General features: G+C 52.4%; 1 protein-coding gene across 1 annotated transcript in view; it reads left to right on the top strand.

Annotated features, from left to right (window-relative positions):
• Nucleotides 1-6,853, top strand: part of LOC132813925 (caveolin-3-like) — a 16,909-nt gene extending 10,056 nt beyond the window's left edge. The window contains exon 2 of the mRNA XM_060823307.1: nt 4,307-6,853. Within this exon, the coding sequence (XP_060679290.1) occupies nt 4,307-4,648 (342 nt within the window). The 3' untranslated portion in view covers nt 4,649-6,853. The remainder of the gene's footprint in view (nt 1-4,306) is intronic.
• The last annotated feature ends 10,647 nt before the right edge of the window (nt 6,854-17,500 follow it).

Raw genomic sequence — 17,500 nt, 5'->3', positions numbered from 1 at the left:
AGGTGGATAGAGGGGTCAATAAGGCATATAGTATGCTTGTCTTCATCGGACGGGTATAAGAGCTGGCAGGTCACGTTAACGTTGTACACGACATTAGTTCGGCCGCATTTCAAATACAGTTCTGGTCACCACATTCCCAAAAGGATGTGGACGCTTTGGAGAGGGTACAGAGGAGGTTTATCAGGATGTTGCCTGGTATGGAAGGTGCTAGCTATGAAGGGAGGTTGAGGAGGTTAGGTTTATTTTCATTAGAAACATGGAGATTGAGGGGGGGGGGGGACCTGATTGAGGTTTACAAAATCATGAAGGGTATAGACAGGGTGGATAGAGACCAGCTTTTCCCCCCAGGGTGAAGGATTCAATAACGAGAGGTCACGCTTTCAAGGTGAGAGGTGGGAAGTTTAAGGGGGTTACACGCAGCAAGTACTTCACACACAGAGGGTGGGGGGTGTTTGGAACGTGTTGCCAGCAGAGGTGGTAGAGGCAGGCACGGTAGATTTATTTAAGATGCGTCTGGGCAGATGCATGGGTAGGTGGGGAACAGAGGGATACAGATGCTTAGGAATTGACCGACAGGTTTAGACAGTACATGTGGATCGGCTCAGGCTTGGGAGGGCCAAAGGGCCTGTTCCTGGGCTGTACATTTTCTTTGTTCTATATCTCATATAATCCTTTCCAACACTTCACCCACAATTAAGGCTCACTTGTCTATAATTTCCAGGGTTGTCTCTACTCTTCTTCATGAACAAGGGACCCACATTTGCTGTCCTCCAGCCTTCTACCAATATTCCCGTCAACAATGACGATATAAAGATCAAGGCTCTGCAAGCCCCTCCCTGGCTTCCCTGAGAATCCTCGGATAAATCCCATCTGGCCCTGGGGACGTACCTATTTTCACAGTTTCCAGAATCACTAACACCTCCTCCTTGTGAACCTCAATCCCGTCTGGTCTAGTAGCCCGTACCTCAGTATTCTCCTCGACAACATTATCTTTTTCCAGTGTGAATACTGACAAAAAATATTCGTTCAGCGCTTCCTGGATCTCTTCGGACTCCAGGCACAACTTCCCACCACTCTCCGTGATTGGCACTAATCTTTCCGTGGCCAATCGTTTATTCCTGATAGACCCATAGAAAGCTTCAGGGGTTTCCTTGATCCTATCCGCCAACTTCTCATGTCCCCTCCTGGCTCTTCTTAGCTCTCTCTCTCTCTCTCTCTCTGTCTTTTCAAGCGCCCTAACTGAGCCTTCTCATCCTAACATAAGCCTTCTTCCTCCTCTTGACAAGAGATTCAACTTCCTTAGTAAACCACGACTCCCTCTCTCGACCACTTCCTCCCTGTCTGACAGGTACAGACTTATCAAGGACACACAGCAGCTGTTGCTTGAATAAGCTCCACATTTCAATTCGGCCCATCTCCTGCAGTTTCCTTCCCCATCCCATGCATCCTAAATCTTGCCTAATCACATCATAATTGCCTTTCACCCGGCTATAACTCCTGCCCTGCGGTATATACCTGTCCCTTTGTACCGCTAAAGTAAACATAACCGAATTGTGGTCACTATCACAAGTTCTCACTTCCCTCCAAATCTAACATCTCATTCCTCAGTAACTGTGGCCTGGCCCCTTGTTGTCCTGTCTACATACTGGGTCAGGAAACCCTCCTGCACACACTGGGCAAAAACACTGACCCATCTAAAGTACTCAAACTATCGCATTTCCAGTCGATATTAGGAAAGTTAAAGCCCCTCATAACAACTACCGTGTCACTCTCGCTCCTACCCATGTCTGTGTGAGTGTGTGTGTCTGTGTGAGTCCCTGTCTGTCTGTGTGTCGGTGTATGTGTGTCTGTGTCTGTGAGTCCATGTCCGTGTGTGTGAGTGAGTGTGTGTGTGTGTGTGTCTGTGTGTGACTGTGTGTGTGTGTCTCTATGTATGTGACTGTGTGTGTGTATGTGACTGTGTGTCTATGTGTGTGTGACTGTGTGTGTGAGAGAGTGTGTGTGTATGAGTATGAGAGAGAGTGTGTGTGTGTGTGTGTGAGTGTGAGAGAGTGTGTGTGTGTGTGAGTGTGAGAGAGTGTGTGTGTGAGAGTATGTGACTGTGTGTGTGAGAGAGTGTGTGTGTATGAGTATGAGAGAGAGTGTGTGTGTGTGTGAGTGTGAGAGAGTGTGTGAGAGAGTGTGTGAGTGTGGGAGTGTGTGTGTGTGTGTGTGTGTGTTAGAGAGAGAATGTGTGTGTGTGTGTTAGAGAGAGAATGTGTGTTTGTGTGCTCCTTCCTGTACTCTCTGTGTGATCAGTGCACACACTATATGAAGGTGTCCTGAGGGAGTGTCCCTGGGGACCCAGGAAGCTGCAGTTTCAGGAATGAGGGGACAGGTTGAAATGGGGCTCGGCCTATGACAGAGAGTAGATTCCTTTCACACCCTCTGTGTTTGTCCCTTTTTCCTCGCTCTCTCTTCATCTATGTCCCTCTGTCTCCCTGTCCCCACCCCCAACTCTCCCCATCTCTCTCTCTCTGACCCTCTCGATCTGTGTCCCTCTCCTTCTCCCTCCCTCTCTCTCTCTCTCTGTTTCCCCCTCTGTCTCCCTGTCCCCACCCCCAACTCTCCCCATCTCTCTCTCTCTGACCCCCACGATCTGTGTCCCTCTCCTTCTCTCTCTCTCTCTCTCTCTCTCTGTTTCCCGGTCTGTCTCCCTGTCCCCACCCCCAACTCTCCCCATCTCTCTCTCTCTCTCTCTGACCCTCCCCGTCTCTCTCTCTCTCTCAACTCTATATTTATCTCCCTCTTCACCCCATCTCTCTGACCCTTTCTCCCCCTCACTCTCTCCTCTCTCATCTTTCACCCGTTATTCACACCCTCTCCCCCCTCTCCTTCTCCCCCACTCACCTCTCTCTCTCTGCGCCCACTCTCTTACTCCCCAATATTCACCTCTTCTGTCTCACCTCTATAATTTTCTATTCTCCACTCTCTGTATCCCCCTTCCCTTCTCTTGCCCCCCCCCAACTTCTCTACCCTGCCCCATCGCTTGCACTCTCTCTCTCTATCCTCTCCCTCACTCTCACCCTCCTCCTCTCTGTCCCCCTCTGCCCACTCCCTCTCTCTCTCTCTCTCCCCCACTCTCACCCTCCTCCTCTCTGTCCCCCTCTGCCCACTCCCTCTCTCTCTCTCTCCCCCCACTCTCACCCCCTCCTCTCTGTCCCCCTCTACCCACTCCCTCTCTCTCTCCCCCCCCACTCTCACCCCCCTCCTCTCTGTCCCCCTCTACCCACTCCCTCTCTCTCTCTCTCCCCCCCTCACTCTCACTCCCTCCTCTCTGTCCCCCTCTACCCATACCCTCTCTCTCTCCCACTCTCACCCCCCTCCTCTCTGTCCCCCTCTACCCCACTCTCTCTCTCTCTCTCTCTCTCTCTCCCCTCTCACCCCCCTCCTCTCTGTCCCCCTCTACCCATACCCTCTCTCTCTCCCACTCTCACACCCCCTCCTCTCTGTCCCCCCTCTACCCACCCCCTCCCTCTCTCTCTCTCTCTCTCTCCCTCTCACCCCCCTCCTCTCTGTCCCCCTCTACCCACTCTCTCTCTCTCCCACTCTCACCCCCCCTCCTCTCTGTCCCCCTCTACCCATACCCTCTCTCTCTCCCCTCTCACCCCCCTCCTCTCTGTCCCCCTCTACCCATACCCTCTCTCTCTCCCACTCTCACCCCCCTCCTCTCTGTCCCCCTCTACCCACTCCCCCTCTCTCTCTCTCTCTCTCTCTCTCTCCCTCTCCCCCCCTCACCCCCCTCCTCTCTGTCCCCCTCTACCCATACCCTCTCTCTCTCCCACTCTCACCCCCCTCCTCTCTGTCCCCCTCTACCCATACCCTCTCTCTCTCTCTCCCACTCTCACCCCCCCCTCCTCTCTGTCCCCCTCTACCCACTCCCTCTCTCTCTCTCTCTCTCTCCCACTCTCACCCCCCTCCTCTCTGTCCCGCTCTACCCGCTCCCTCCCTCTCTCCCCCTCTCCCACTCTCATCCCCCTCCTCTCTGTTCCCCTCCGTGTCTCCCTCTCCCCCTCCCCCACTCTCACCCCTCCTCTCTGTTCCCCTCCGCCTCTCCCCCTCTCTCACTCTCACCCCCCTCCCCTCTGTCCGCCATTACCCCCTCTCTCCCCTCCCCCACTCTCACCACCCTCCCCTCTCTCCCCCTCCCCCACTCTCACCCCCCTCCCCTCTGTCCCCCATTACCCCCTCTCTCCCCCTCCCCCACTCTCACCCCCCCTCCCCTCTGTCCCCCATTACCCCCTCTCTCCCCCTCCCCCCGGTGCAGGTGGAGTTTGAGGAGGCTGTAGCTGAGCCGGATGGATCCTACAGTTTCCCCTCGGTGTGGAGTCTCAGTCGGAGAGCCTTCACGGTCTCGGGTTACTGGAGTTACAGGGTGCTGACTGCCCTGTGCGGGGTGCCCATGGCCGTGCTCTGGGGATTCCTGTACGCCTGCATCTCCTTCGCCCAGGTCTGGACGGCCGTGCCATGTGTCCGCTGCTTCCTGCTGGAGATGGAGTGTCTGGCAGTCACCTTCCCGGTCTGCATCCGAGCAATCTGTGACCCCTTCTTCCACGCTGCGGGGGGACTGCTGCTCAGTATACGCCTGGCACTCAGGAAGGAGCCCTAGCAGCTATTCACCAACCCCCTCCACACCCCCAAAACAACAGCAGCGACAGACTCATCACGCACATCGGCGCTGGAATACACGGACTACACTCCCTCCAAAAGGAATCGGTCCCCTGGCCCGTATCTCGCAGTATCCCACACCTCCCAGGACGATATCTGTACACTGATTGGTGTCTCTTAGACCCCTCTGTCTCAGGGAGATGTCTGTACACTGACTGGTGTCTCTCAGTCCCCTCTCTCTCAGGGAGATATCTGTACACTGACTGGTGTCTCTCAGTCCCCTCTCTCTCTCTCTCTCTCTCAGGGAGATATCCGTACACTGACTGGTGTCTCTCAGTCCCCTCTCTCTCTCTCTCAGGGAGATATCCGTACACTGACTGGTGTCTCTCAGTCCCCTCTCTCTCTCTCTCTCTCAGGGAGATGTCTGTACCCTGACTGGTGTCTCTCAGTCCCCTCTCTCTCAGGGAGATATCTGTACACTGACTGGTGTCTCTCAGTCCTCTCAGTGAGATATCTGTACACTGACTGGTGTCTCTCAGTCCCCTCTCTCTCAGGGAGATATCTGTACACTGACTGGTGTCTCTCAGTCCCCTCTCTCTCAGGGAGATATCTGTACACTGACTGGTGTCTCTCAGTCCTCTCTCTCAGTGAGATATCTGTACACTGACTGGTGTCTCTCAGTCCCCTCTCTCTCAGGGAGATATCTGTACACTGACTGGTGTCTCTCAGTTCCCTCTCCCTCTTTCAGGGAGATATCTGTACACTGACTGGTGTCTCTCAGTCCCCTCTCTCTCTCAGGGAGATATCCGTACACTGACTGGTGTCTCTCAGTCCTCTCTCAGGGAGATATCTGTACACTGACTGGTGTCTCTCAATCCCCTCTCTCTCAGGGAGATATCTGTACACCCACTGGTGTCTCTCAGTTCCCTCTCTCTCTCTCTCTCTCTCTCTCTCAGGGAGATATCTGTACACTGACTGGTGTCTCTCAGTCCCCTTTCTCTCTCAGGGAGATATCTGTGCACTGACTGGTGTCTCTCAGACCCCCTCTCTCTCTCAGGGAGATATTTGTACACTGACTGGTGTCTCTCAGTCCCCTCTCTCTCTCAGGGAGATATCTGTACACTGACTGGTGTCTCTCAGTCCCCTCTCTCTCAGGGAGTTATCTGTACACTGACTGGTGTCTCTCAGTCCCCTCTCTCTCAGGGAGTTATCTGTACACTGACTGGTGTCTCTCAGTCCCCTCTCACTCTCAGGGAGATATCTGTACACTGACTGGTGTCTCTCAGTCCCCCCCCCTCTCTCTCTCAGGGAGATATCTGTACACTGACTGGTGTCTCTCAGTTCCCTCTCCCACTCTCAGGGAGATATCTGTACACTGACTGGTGTCTCTCAGTTCCCTCTCCCTCTCTCTGAGGGAGATATCTGTACACTGACTGGTGTCTCTCAATCCCCTTTCTCTCTCAGGGAGATATTTGTACACTGACTGGTGTCTCTCAGTCCCCCCTCTCTCTCTCTCAGGGAGATATCTGGACACTGACTGGTGTCTCTCAGTCCCCTCTCTCTCTCTGTCAGGGAGATATCTGCACACTGACTGGTGTCTCTCAGTTCCCTCTCTCAGGGAGATATCTGTACACTGACTGGTGTCTCTCAGTCCCCCCTCTCTCTCAGGGAGATATTTGTACACTGACTGGTGACTCTCAGTCCCCCCTCTCTCTCAGGGAGATATCTGTACACTGACTGGTGTCTCTCAGTCCCCCCTCTCTCTCAGGGAGATATTTGTACACTGACTGGTGTCTCTCAGTCCCCTCTCTCTCAGGGAGATATCTGTACACTGACTGGTGTCTCTCAGTCCCCTCTCTCCCTCAGGGAGATATCTGTACACTGACGGGGGTCTCTCAGTCCCCTCTCTCTCTCTCAGGGAGATATCTGTACACTGACTGGTGTCTCTCAGTCCCCCTCTCTCTCTCAGGGAGATATCTGTACACTGACTGGTGTCTCTCAGTTCCCTCTCCCTCTCAGGGAGATATCTGTACACTGACTGGTGTCTCTCAGTCCTCTCTCTCTCAGGGAGATATCTGTACACTGACTGGTGTCTCTCAGTCCCCCCTCTCTCTCTCAGGGAGATATCTGTACACTGACTGGTGTCTCTCAGACCCCTCTCTTCGAAAATAAAATAGCCATCTCTCTGCAAACTATATCTTTATTTAAGACATATTAAAATATAAGTGCGGAATATATGAAAACAATTTTTAAAACACTGCCAAATATCAGTCGAATTTACAATCACAAAGCAGGAATTCACAGAACCGAATAGACTGAGAGAAACAGCAAGTGGTCAGTATTGCATTGTAGAGTGTGCGGTATATCAGTGTGTTACAGTGAGGGGTGTGGGGTATATCAGGGTGTTACAGTGATGGGTGTGGGGTATATCAGGGTGTTACAGTGAGGGGTGTGGGGTATATCAGGGTGTTACAGTGATGGGTGTGGGGTATATCAGGGTGTTACAGTGAGGGGTGTGGGGTATATCAGTGTGTTACAGTGAGGGGTGTGGGGTATATCAGGGTGTTACAGTGAGGGGTGTGGGGTATAACAGTGTGTTACAGTGAGGGGTGTGAGGTATATCAGGGTCTTACAGTGAGGGGTGTGGGGTATATCAGTGTGTTACAGTGAGGGGTGTGGGGTATATCGGGGTGTTACAGTGAGGGGTGTGGGGTATATCGGGGTGTTACAGTGAGGGGTGTGGGGTATATCAGTGTGTTACAGTGAGGGGTGTGGGGTATATCAGGGTGTTACACTGAGGGGTGTGGGGTATATCAGGGTGTCACAGTGAGGGGTGTGGGGTATATCAGGGTGTTACAGTGAGGGGTGCGGGCTATATCAGTGTGTTACAGTGAGGGGTGTGGGGTATATCAGGGTGTCACAGTGAGGGGTGTGGGGTATATCAGGGTGTTACAGTGAGGGGTGTGGGATATATCAGTGTGTTACAGTGAGGGGTGTGGGGTATATCAGGGTGTCACAGTGAGGGGTGTGGGGTGTATCAGTGTGTTACAGTGAGGGGTGTGGGATATATCAGGGTGTTACAGTGAGGGGTGTGTGGGGTATATCAGTGTGTTACAGTGAGGTGTGTGGGGTATATCAGGGTGTTACAGTGAGGGGTGTGGGGTATATCAGGGTGTCACAGTGAGGGGTGTGGGGTATATCAGGGTGTTACAGTGAGGGGTGTGGGGTATATCAGGGTGTTACAGTGAGGGGTGTGTGGGGTATATCAGTGTGTTACAGTGAGGTGTGTGGGGTATATCAGGGTGTTACAGTGAGGGGTGTGGGGTATATCAGTGTGTTACAGTGAGGGGTGCGGGGTATATCAGGGTGTTACAGTGAGGGGTGTGGGGTATATCAGGGTGTCACAGTGAGTGGTGTGGGGTGTATCAGGGTGTTACAGTGAGGGGTGTGTGGGGTATATCAGTGTGTTACAGTGAGGGATGTGGGGTATATCGGTGTGTTACAGTGAGGGGTGTGTGGGTTATATCGGTGTGTTACAGTGAGGGGTGTGTGGGTTATATCGGGGTGTTACAGTGAGGGGTGTGGAGTATATCAGGGTGTTACAGTGAGGGGTGTGGGGTATATCAGTGTGTTACAGTGAGGGGTGTGGGGTATATCAGGGTGTTACAGTGAGGGGTGTGGGGTATATCAGGGTGTTACCGTGAGGGGTGTGGGGTATATCAGGGAGTTACCGTGAGGGGTGTGGGGTATATCAGGGTGTTACAGTGAGGAATGTGGGGTATATCAGGGTGTTACAGTGAGGGGTGTGGGGTATATCAGTGTGTTACAGTGAGTGGTGTGGGGTATATCAGTGTGTTACAGTGAGGGGTGTGGGATATATCAGTGTGTTACAGTGAGAGGTGTGGGGTATATCAGTGTGTTACAGTGAGGTATATGGGATATATCAGTGTGTTACAGTGAGAGGTGTGGGGTATATCAGTGTGTTACAGTGAGTGGTGTGGGGTATATCAGTGTGTTACAGTGGGGGGTGTGGGATATATCAGTGTGTTACAGTGAGGGGTGTGGGGTATATCAGGGTGTTACAGTGGGGGGTGTGGGGTGTATCAGGGTGTTACAGTGAGGAGTGTGGGGTATATCAGGGTGTTACAGTGAGGGGTGTGTCGTATATCAGTGTGTCACAGTGAGGGGTGTGGGTTATATCAGTGTGTCACAGTAAGGGGTGTGGGGTATATCAGTGTGTTACAGTGAGGGGTGTGGGGTGTATCAGTGTGTTACAGAGAGGGGTGTGGGGTATATCAGGGTGTCACAGTGATAGGTGTGGGGTATATCAGGGTGTCACAGTGAGGGGTGTGGGATATATCAGGGTGTTACAGTCTGAGGTGTGGGGTATATCAGGGTGTTACAGTGAGGGGTGTATCAGTGTGTTACAGTGAGGGGTGTGGGGTATATCAGGGTGTCACAGTGATAGGTGTGGGGTATATCAGTGTGTTACAGTGAGGGGTGTGGGGTATATCAGGGTGTTACAGTGAGGGGTGTGGGGTATATCAGGGTGTTACAGTGAGGGGTGTGGGGTATATCAGTGTGTTACAGTGAGGGGTGTGGGATATATCAGTGTGTTACAGTGAGAGGTGTGGGGTATATCAGGGTGTTACAGTGAGGGGTGTGGGGTATGACAGGGTGTTACAGTGAGGGGTGTGGGATATATCAGGGTGTTACAGTGAGGGGTGTGGTGTATATCTGTGTGTTACAGTGAGGGGTGTGGGGTATATCAGGTTGTTACAGTGAGGGGTGTGGTGTATATCAGTGTGTTACAGTGAGGGGTGTGGGGTATATCAGGGTGTTACAGTGAGGGGTGTGGGATATATCAGTGTGTTACAGTGAGGGGTGTGGGGTATATCAGGGTGTTACAGTGAGGGGTGTGGGGTATATCTGTGTTACAGTGAGGGGTGTGGGGTGTATCAGTGTGTTACAGTGAGGGGTGTGTGTTATATCAGTGTGTTACAGTGAGGGGGTGTGGGGTATATCGGGGTGTTACAGTGAGGGGTGTGGGGTATATCAGGGTGTTACACTGAGGGGTGTGGTGTATACCAGGGAGTTACAGTGAGGGGTGTGGTGTATATCAGTGTGTTACAGTGAGGGGTGTGGGGTATAGCAGGGTGTTACAGTGAGGGGTGTGGGGTGTATCAGGGTGTTACAGTGAGGGGTGTGGGGTATATCGGTGTTACAGTGAGGGGTGTGGGGTGTATCAGGGTGTTACAGTGAGGGGTGTGGGGTATATCAGTGTGTTACAGTGAGGGGTGTGGAGTATATCAGGGTGTTACAGTGAGGGGTGTGGGGTATATCAGGGTGTTACACTGAGGGGTGTGCGGTATATCAGGGTGTTACACTGAGGGGTGTGCGGTATATCAGTGTGTTACAGTGAGGGGTGTGGGGTATATCAGGGTGTTACAGTGAGGGGTGTATCAGTGTGTTACACTGAGGGGTGTGGGGTATATCAGTGTGTTACACTGAGGGGTGTGGGGTATATCAGGGTGTTACAGTGAGGGGTGTGAGGTATATCAGGGTGTTACAGTGAGGGGTGTGGGGTATATCAGTGTGTTACAGTGAGGGGTGTGGGGTATATCAGGCTGTTACAGTGAGGGGTGTGGGGTATATCAGGGTGTTACAGTGAGGGGTGTGGGGTATATCAGTGTGTTACAGTGAGTGGTGTGGGGTATATCAGTGTGTTACAGTGAGGGGTGTGGGGTATATCAGTGTGTTACAGTGAGGGGTGTGGGGTATATCAGGGTGTTACAGTGTGGGGTATATCAGGGTGTTACAGTGAGGGGTGTGGGGTATATCAGTGTGTTACAGTGAGGGGTGCGGGGTATATCAGTGTGTTACAGTGAGGGGTGTGGGGTATATCAGGGTGTTACAGTGAGGCGTGTGGGGTATATCAGTGTGTTACAGTGAGGGTGTGGGGTATATCTGTGTTACAGTGAGGGGTGTGGGGTATATCAGGGTGTTACAGTGAGGGGTGTGGGGTATATCAGGGTGTTACAGTGAGGGGTGTGGGGTATATCTGTGTTACAGTGAGGGGTGTGGGGTATATCAGGGTGTTACAGTGAGGGGTGTGGGGTATATCTGTGTTACAGTGAGGGGTGTGGGGTATATCAGGGTGTTACAGTGAGGGGTGTGGGGTATATCAGGGTGTTACAGTGAGGGGTGTGGGGTATATCTGTGTTACCGTGAGGGGTGTGGGGTATATCAGGGTGTTACAGTGAGGGGTGTGGGGTTTATCAGGGTGTTACAGTGAGGCGTGTGGGGTATATCAGGGTGTTACAGTGAGGGGTGTGGGGTATATCAGTGTGTTACAGTGAAGGGTGTGGGGTATATCAGGGTGTTACAGTGAAGGGTGTGGGGTATATCAGGGTGTTACAGTGAGGGGTGTGTGGTATATATCAGGGTGTTACAGTGAGGGGTGCGGGGTATATCAGTGTGTTACAGTGAGGGGTGTGGGGTATATCAGGGTGTTACAGTGAGGCGTGTGGGGTATATCAGTGTGTTACAGTGAGGGGTGTGGGGTATATCAGGGTGTTACAGTGAGGGTGTGGGGTATATCTGTGTTACAGTGAGGGGTGTGGGGTATATCAGGGTGTTACAGTGAGGGGTGTGGGGTATATCAGGGTGTTACAGTGAGGGGTGTGGGGTATATCTGTGTTACAGTGAGGGGTGTGGGGTATATCAGGGTGTTACAGTGAGGGGTGTGGGGTATATCAGGGTGTTACAGTGAGGGGTGTGGGGTATATCAGTGTGTTACAGTGAGGGGTGCGGGGTATATCAGTGTGTTACAGTGAGGGGTGTAGGGTATATCAGTGTGTTACAGTGAGGGTGTGGGGTATATCTGTGTAACAGTGAGGGGTGTGGGGTATATCAGGGTGTTACAGTGAGGGGTGTGGGGTATATCAGGGTGTTACAGTGAGGGGTGTGGGGTATATCTGTGTTACAGTGAGGGGTGTGGGGTATATCAGGGTGTTACAGTGAGGGGTGTGGGGTATATCAGGGTGTTACAGTGAGGGGTGTGGGGTATATCAGTGTGTTACAGTGAGGGGTGCGGGGTATATCAGTGTGTTACAGTGAGGGGTGTAGGGTATATCAGTGTGTTACAGTGAGGGTGTGGGGTATATCTGTGTTACAGTGAGGGGTGTGGGGTATATCAGGGTGTTACAGTGAGGGGTGTGGGGTATATCAGGGTGTTACAGTGAGGGGTGTGGGGTATATCTGTGTTACAGTGAGGGGTGTGGGGTATATCAGGGTGTTACAGTGAGGGGTGTGGGGTATATCAGGGTGTTACAGTGAGGGGTGTGGGGTATATATGTGTTACCGTGAGGGGTGTGTGGTATATCAGGGTGTTACAGTGAGGGGTGTGGGGTTTATCAGGGTGTTACAGTGAGGCGTGTGGGGTATATCAGGGTGTTACAGTGAGGGGTGTGGGGTATATCAGTGTGTTACAGTGAAGGGTGTGGGGTATATCAGGGTGTTACAGTGAAGGGTGTGGGGTATATCAGGGTGTTACAGTGAGGGGTGTGTGGGATATATCAGGGTGTTACAGTGAGGGGTGCGGGGTATATCAGTGTGTTACAGTGAGGGGTGTGGGGTATATCAGGGTGTTACAGTGAGGCGTGTGGGGTATATCAGTGTGTTACAGTGAGGGGTGTGGGGTATATCAGGGTGTTACAGTGAGGGTGTGGGGTATATCTGTGTTACAGTGAGGGGTGTGGGGTATATCAGGGTGTTACAGTGAGGGGTGTGGGGTATATCAGGGTGTTACAGTGAGGGGTGTGGGGTATATCTGTGTTACAGTGAGGGGTGTGGGGTATATCAGGGTGTTACAGTGAGGGGTGTGGGGTATATCAGGGTGTTACAGTGAGGGGTGTGGGGTATATCAGTGTGTTACAGTGAGGGGTGCGGGGTATATCAGTGTGTTACAGTGAGGGGTGTAGGGTATATCAGTGTGTTACAGTGAGGGTGTGGGGTATATCTGTGTTACAGTGAGGGGTGTGGGGTATATCAGGGTGTTACAGTGAGGGGTGTGGGGTATATCAGGGTGTTACAGTGAGGGGTGTGGGGTATATCAGGGTGTTACAGTGAGGGGTGTGGGGTATATCAGGGTGTTACAGTGAGGGGTGTGGGGTATATCAGGGTGTTACAGTGAGGGGTGTGGGGTATATCAGGGTGTTACAGTGAGGGGTGTGGGGTATATCAGGGTGTTACAGTGAGGGGTGTGGGGTATATCTGTGTTACCGTGAGGGGTGTGGGGTATATCAGGGTGTTACAGTGAGGGGTGTGGGGTTTATCAGGGTGTTACAGTGAGGCGTGTGGGGTATATCAGGGTGTTACAGTGAGGGGTGTGGGGTATATCAGGGTGTTACAGTGAAGGGTGTGGGGTATATCAGGGTGTTACAGTGAGGGGTGTGTGGGATATATCAGGGTGTTACGGTGGGGGGTGTGGGGTATATCGGGGTGTTACAGTGAGGGGTGTGGGGTGTATCAGTGTGTTACAGTGAGGGGTGTGGGGTATATCAGGGTGTTACAGTGAGGAGTGCGGTGTATATCAGGGTGTTACAGTGAGGGGTGTGGGGTATATCAGGGTGTTACAGTGAGTAGTGTGGGATATATCAGGGTGTTACAGTGGGGGGTGTGGGGTATATCGGGGTGTTACAGTGAGGGGTGTGGGGTGTATCAGTGTGTTACAGTGAGGGGTGTGGGGTATATCAGGGTGTTACAGTGAGGGGTGTGGGGTATATCAGGGTGTTACAGTGAGGGGTGTGGGGTATATCAGGGTGTTACACTGAGGGGTGTGGGGTATATCAATGTGTTACAGTGAGGGGTGTGGGGTATATCAGGGTGTTACAGTGAGGGGTGTGGGGTATATCAGGGTGTTACAGTGAGGGGTGTGGGGTATATCAGTGTGTTACAGTGTGGGGTATATCAGGGTGTTACAGTGAGGGGTGTGGGGTATATCAGGGTGTTACAGTGAGGGGTGTGGGGTATATCAGGGTGTTACACTGAGAGGTGTGGGGTATATCAATGTGTTACAGTGAGGGGTGTGGGGTATATCAGGGTGTTACAGTGAGGGGTGTGGAGTATATCAGTGTGTTAAAGTGAGGGGTGTGGGGTATATCAGGGTGTTACAGTTAGGGGTGTGGGGTATATCAGTGTGTTACAGTGAGGTGTGTGGGGTATATCAGGGTGTTACAGTGAGGGGTGTGGGGTATATCAGGGTGTTACAGTGAGGGGTGTGGGGTATATCAGTGTGTTACAGTGAGGAGTATGGGGTATATCAGGGTGTTACAGTGAGGGGTGTGGGGTATATCAGTGTGTTACAGTGAGGGGTGCGGGGTATATCAGGGTGTTACAGTGAGGGGTGTGGGGTATATCAGGGTGTTACAGTGAGGGGTGTGGGGTATATCAGTGTGTTACAGTGAGGGGTGTGGGGTATATCAGGGTGTTACAGTGAGGGGTGTGGGGTATATCAGGGTGTTACAGTGAGGGGTGTGGGGTATATCAGTGTGTTACAGTGAGGAGTATGGGGTATATCAGTGTGTTACAGTGAGGGGTGTGGGGTATATCAGGGTGTTACAGTGAGGGGTGTGGGGTATATCAGGGTGTTACAGTGAGGGGTGTGGGGTATATCAGGGTGTTACAGTGAGGGGTGCGGGGTATATCAGGGTGTTACAGTGAGGGGTGCGGGGTATATCAGGGTGTTACAGTGAGGGGTGTGGGGTATATCAGTGTGTTACAGTGAGGGGTGTGGGGGTATATCAGGGTGTTACAGTGAGGGGTGTGGGGTATATCAGGGTGTTACAGTGAGGGGTGTGGGGTATATCAGTGTGTTACAGTGAGGGGTGCGGGGTATATCAGGGTGTTACAGTGAGGGGTGCGGGGTATATCAGTGTGTTACAGTGAGGAGTGTGGGGTATATCAGGGTGTTACAGTGAGGGGTGTGGGGTATATCAGTGTGTTACAGTGAGGGGTGTGGGGTATATCAGGGTGTTACAGTGAGGGGTGCGGGGTATATCAGGGTGTTACAGTGAGGGGTGCGGGGTATATCAGTGTGTTACAGTGAGGAGTGTGGGGTATATCAGGGTGTTACAGTGAGGGGTGTGGGGTATATCAGTGTGTTACAGTGAGGGGTGTGGGGTATATCAGGGTGTTACAGTGAGGGGTGTGGGGTATATCAGGGTGTTACAGTGAGGGGTGTGGGGTATATCAGTGTGTTACAGTGGGGGGTGTGGGGTATATCAGTGTGTTACAGTGAGGGGTGTGGGGTATATCAGTGTGTTACAGTGAGGGGTGTGGGGTATATCAGGGTGTTACAGTGAGGGGTGTGGGGTATATCAGGGTGTTACAGTGAGGGGTGCGGGGTATATCAGGGTGTTACAGTGAGGGGTGTGGGGTATATCTGTGTTACCGTGAGGGGTGTGGGGTATATCAGGGTGTTACAGTGAGGGGTGTGGGGTTTATCAGGGTGTTACAGTGAGGCGTGTGGGGTATATCAGGGTGTTACAGTGAGGGGTGTGGGGTATATCAGGGTGTTACAGTGAAGGGTGTGGGGTATATCAGGGTGTTACAGTGAGGGGTGTGTGGGATATATCAGGGTGTTACAGTGGGGGGTGTGGGGTATATCGGGGTGTTACAGTGAGGGGTGTGGGGTGTATCAGTGTGTTACAGTGAGGGGTGTGGGGTATATCAGGGTGTTACAGTGAGGAGTGCGGTGTATATCAGGGTGTTACAGTGAGGGGTGTGGGGTATATCAGGGTGTTACAGTGAGTAGTGTGGGATATATCAGGGTGTTACAGTGGGGGGTGTGGGGTATATCGGGGTGTTACAGTGAGGGGTGTGGGGTGTATCAGTGTGTTACAGTGAGGGGTGTGGGGTATATCAGGGTGTTACAGTGAGGGGTGTGGGGTATATCAGGGTGTTACAGTGAGGGGTGTGGGGTATATCAGGGTGTTACACTGAGGGGTGTGGGGTATATCAATGTGTTACAGTGAGGGGTGTGGGGTATATCAGGGTGTTACAGTGAGGGGTGTGGGGTATATCAGTGTGTTACAGTGAGGGGTGTGGGGTATATCAGGGTGTTACAGTGAGGGGTGTGGGGTATATCAGGGTGTTACAGTGAGGGGTGTGGGGTATATCAGGGTGTTACACTGAGAGGTGTGGGGTATATCAATGTGTTACAGTGAGGGGTGTGGGGTATATCAGGGTGTTACAGTGAGGGGTGTGGGGTATATCAGGGTGTTACAGTGAGGGGTGTGGGGTATATCAGGGTGTTACAGTGAGGGGTGCGGGGTATATCAGGGTGTTACAGTGAGGGGTGCGGGGTATATCAGGGTGTTACAGTGAGGGGTGTGGGGTATATCAGTGTGTTACAGTGAGGGGTGTGGGGGTATATCAGGGTGTTACAGTGAGGGGTGTGGGGTATATCAGGGTGTTACAGTGAGGGGTGTGGGGTATATCAGTGTGTTACAGTGAGGGGTGCGGGGTATATCAGGGTGTTACAGTGAGGGGTGCGGGGTATATCAGTGTGTTACAGTGAGGAGTGTGGGGTATATCAGGGTGTTACAGTGAGGGGTGTGGGGTATATCAGTGTGTTACAGTGAGGGGTGTGGGGTATATCAGGGTGTTACAGTGAGGGGTGTGGGGTATATCAGGGTGTTACAGTGAGGGGTGTGGGGTATATCAGTGTGTTACAGTGGGGGGTGTGGGGTATATCAGTGTGTTACAGTGAGGGGTGTGGGGTATATCAGTGTGTTACAGTGAGGGGTGTGGGGTATATCAGGGTGTTACAGTGAGGGGTGTGGGGTATATCAGGGTGTTACAGTGAGGGGTGCGGGGTATATCAGGGTGTTACAGTGAGGGGTGTGGGATATATCGGGGTGTTACAGTGAGGGGTGCGGGGTATATCAGGGTGTTACAGTGAGGGGTGTGGGGTATATCTGTGTTACCGTGAGGGGTGTGGGGTATATCAGGGTGTTACAGTGAGGGGTGTGGGGTATATCAGGGTGTTACAGTGAGGGGTGTGGGATATATCAGGGTGTTACAGTGAGGGGTGTGGGGTATATCAGGGTGTTACAGTGAGGGGTGTGGGGTATATCAGGGGGTTACAGTGAGGGGTGTGGGGTATATCAGGGTGTTACAGTGAGGGGTGTGGGGTATATCAGGGTGTTACAGTGAGGGGTGTGGGGTATATCAGGGGGTTACAGTGAGGGGTGTGGGGTATATCAGGGTGTAACAGTGAGGGGTGTGGGATATATCAGGGTGTTACGGTGAGGGGTGTGGGGTATATCAGGGTGTTACGGTGAGGGGTGTGGGGTATATCAGGGTGTTACAGTGAGGGGTGTGGGATATATCAGGGTGTTACAGTGAGGGGTGTGGGGTATATCAGTGTGTACAGTGAGGGGTGTGGGATATATCAGGGTGTTACAGTGAGGGGTGTGGGGTATATCAGTGTGTTACAGTGAGGGGTGTGGGGTATATCAGGGTGTTACAGTGAGGGGTGTGGGGTATATCAGGGTGTTACAGTGAGGGGTGCGGGGTATATCAGGGTGTTACAGTGAGGGGTGTGGGATATATCGGGGTGTTACAGTGAGGGGTGCGGGGTATATCAGGGTGTTACAGTGAGGGGTGTGGGGTATATCTGTGTTACCGTGAGGGGTGTGGGGTATATCAGGGTGTTACAGTGAGGGGTGTGGGATATATCAGGGTGTTACAGTGAGGGGTGTGGGGTATATCAGGGTGTTACAGTGAGGGGTGTGGGGTATATCAGGGGGTTACAGTGAGGGGTGTGGGGTATATCAGGGTGTTACAG

Source organism: Hemiscyllium ocellatum, unplaced genomic scaffold (genome assembly GCF_020745735.1).
Source record: "Hemiscyllium ocellatum isolate sHemOce1 unplaced genomic scaffold, sHemOce1.pat.X.cur. scaffold_543_pat_ctg1, whole genome shotgun sequence".
NCBI lineage: Eukaryota > Metazoa > Chordata > Chondrichthyes > Orectolobiformes > Hemiscylliidae > Hemiscyllium > Hemiscyllium ocellatum.
Note: the sequence above shows the minus strand (reverse complement) of the source record. Positions and strands in the feature narration are given on the sequence as shown.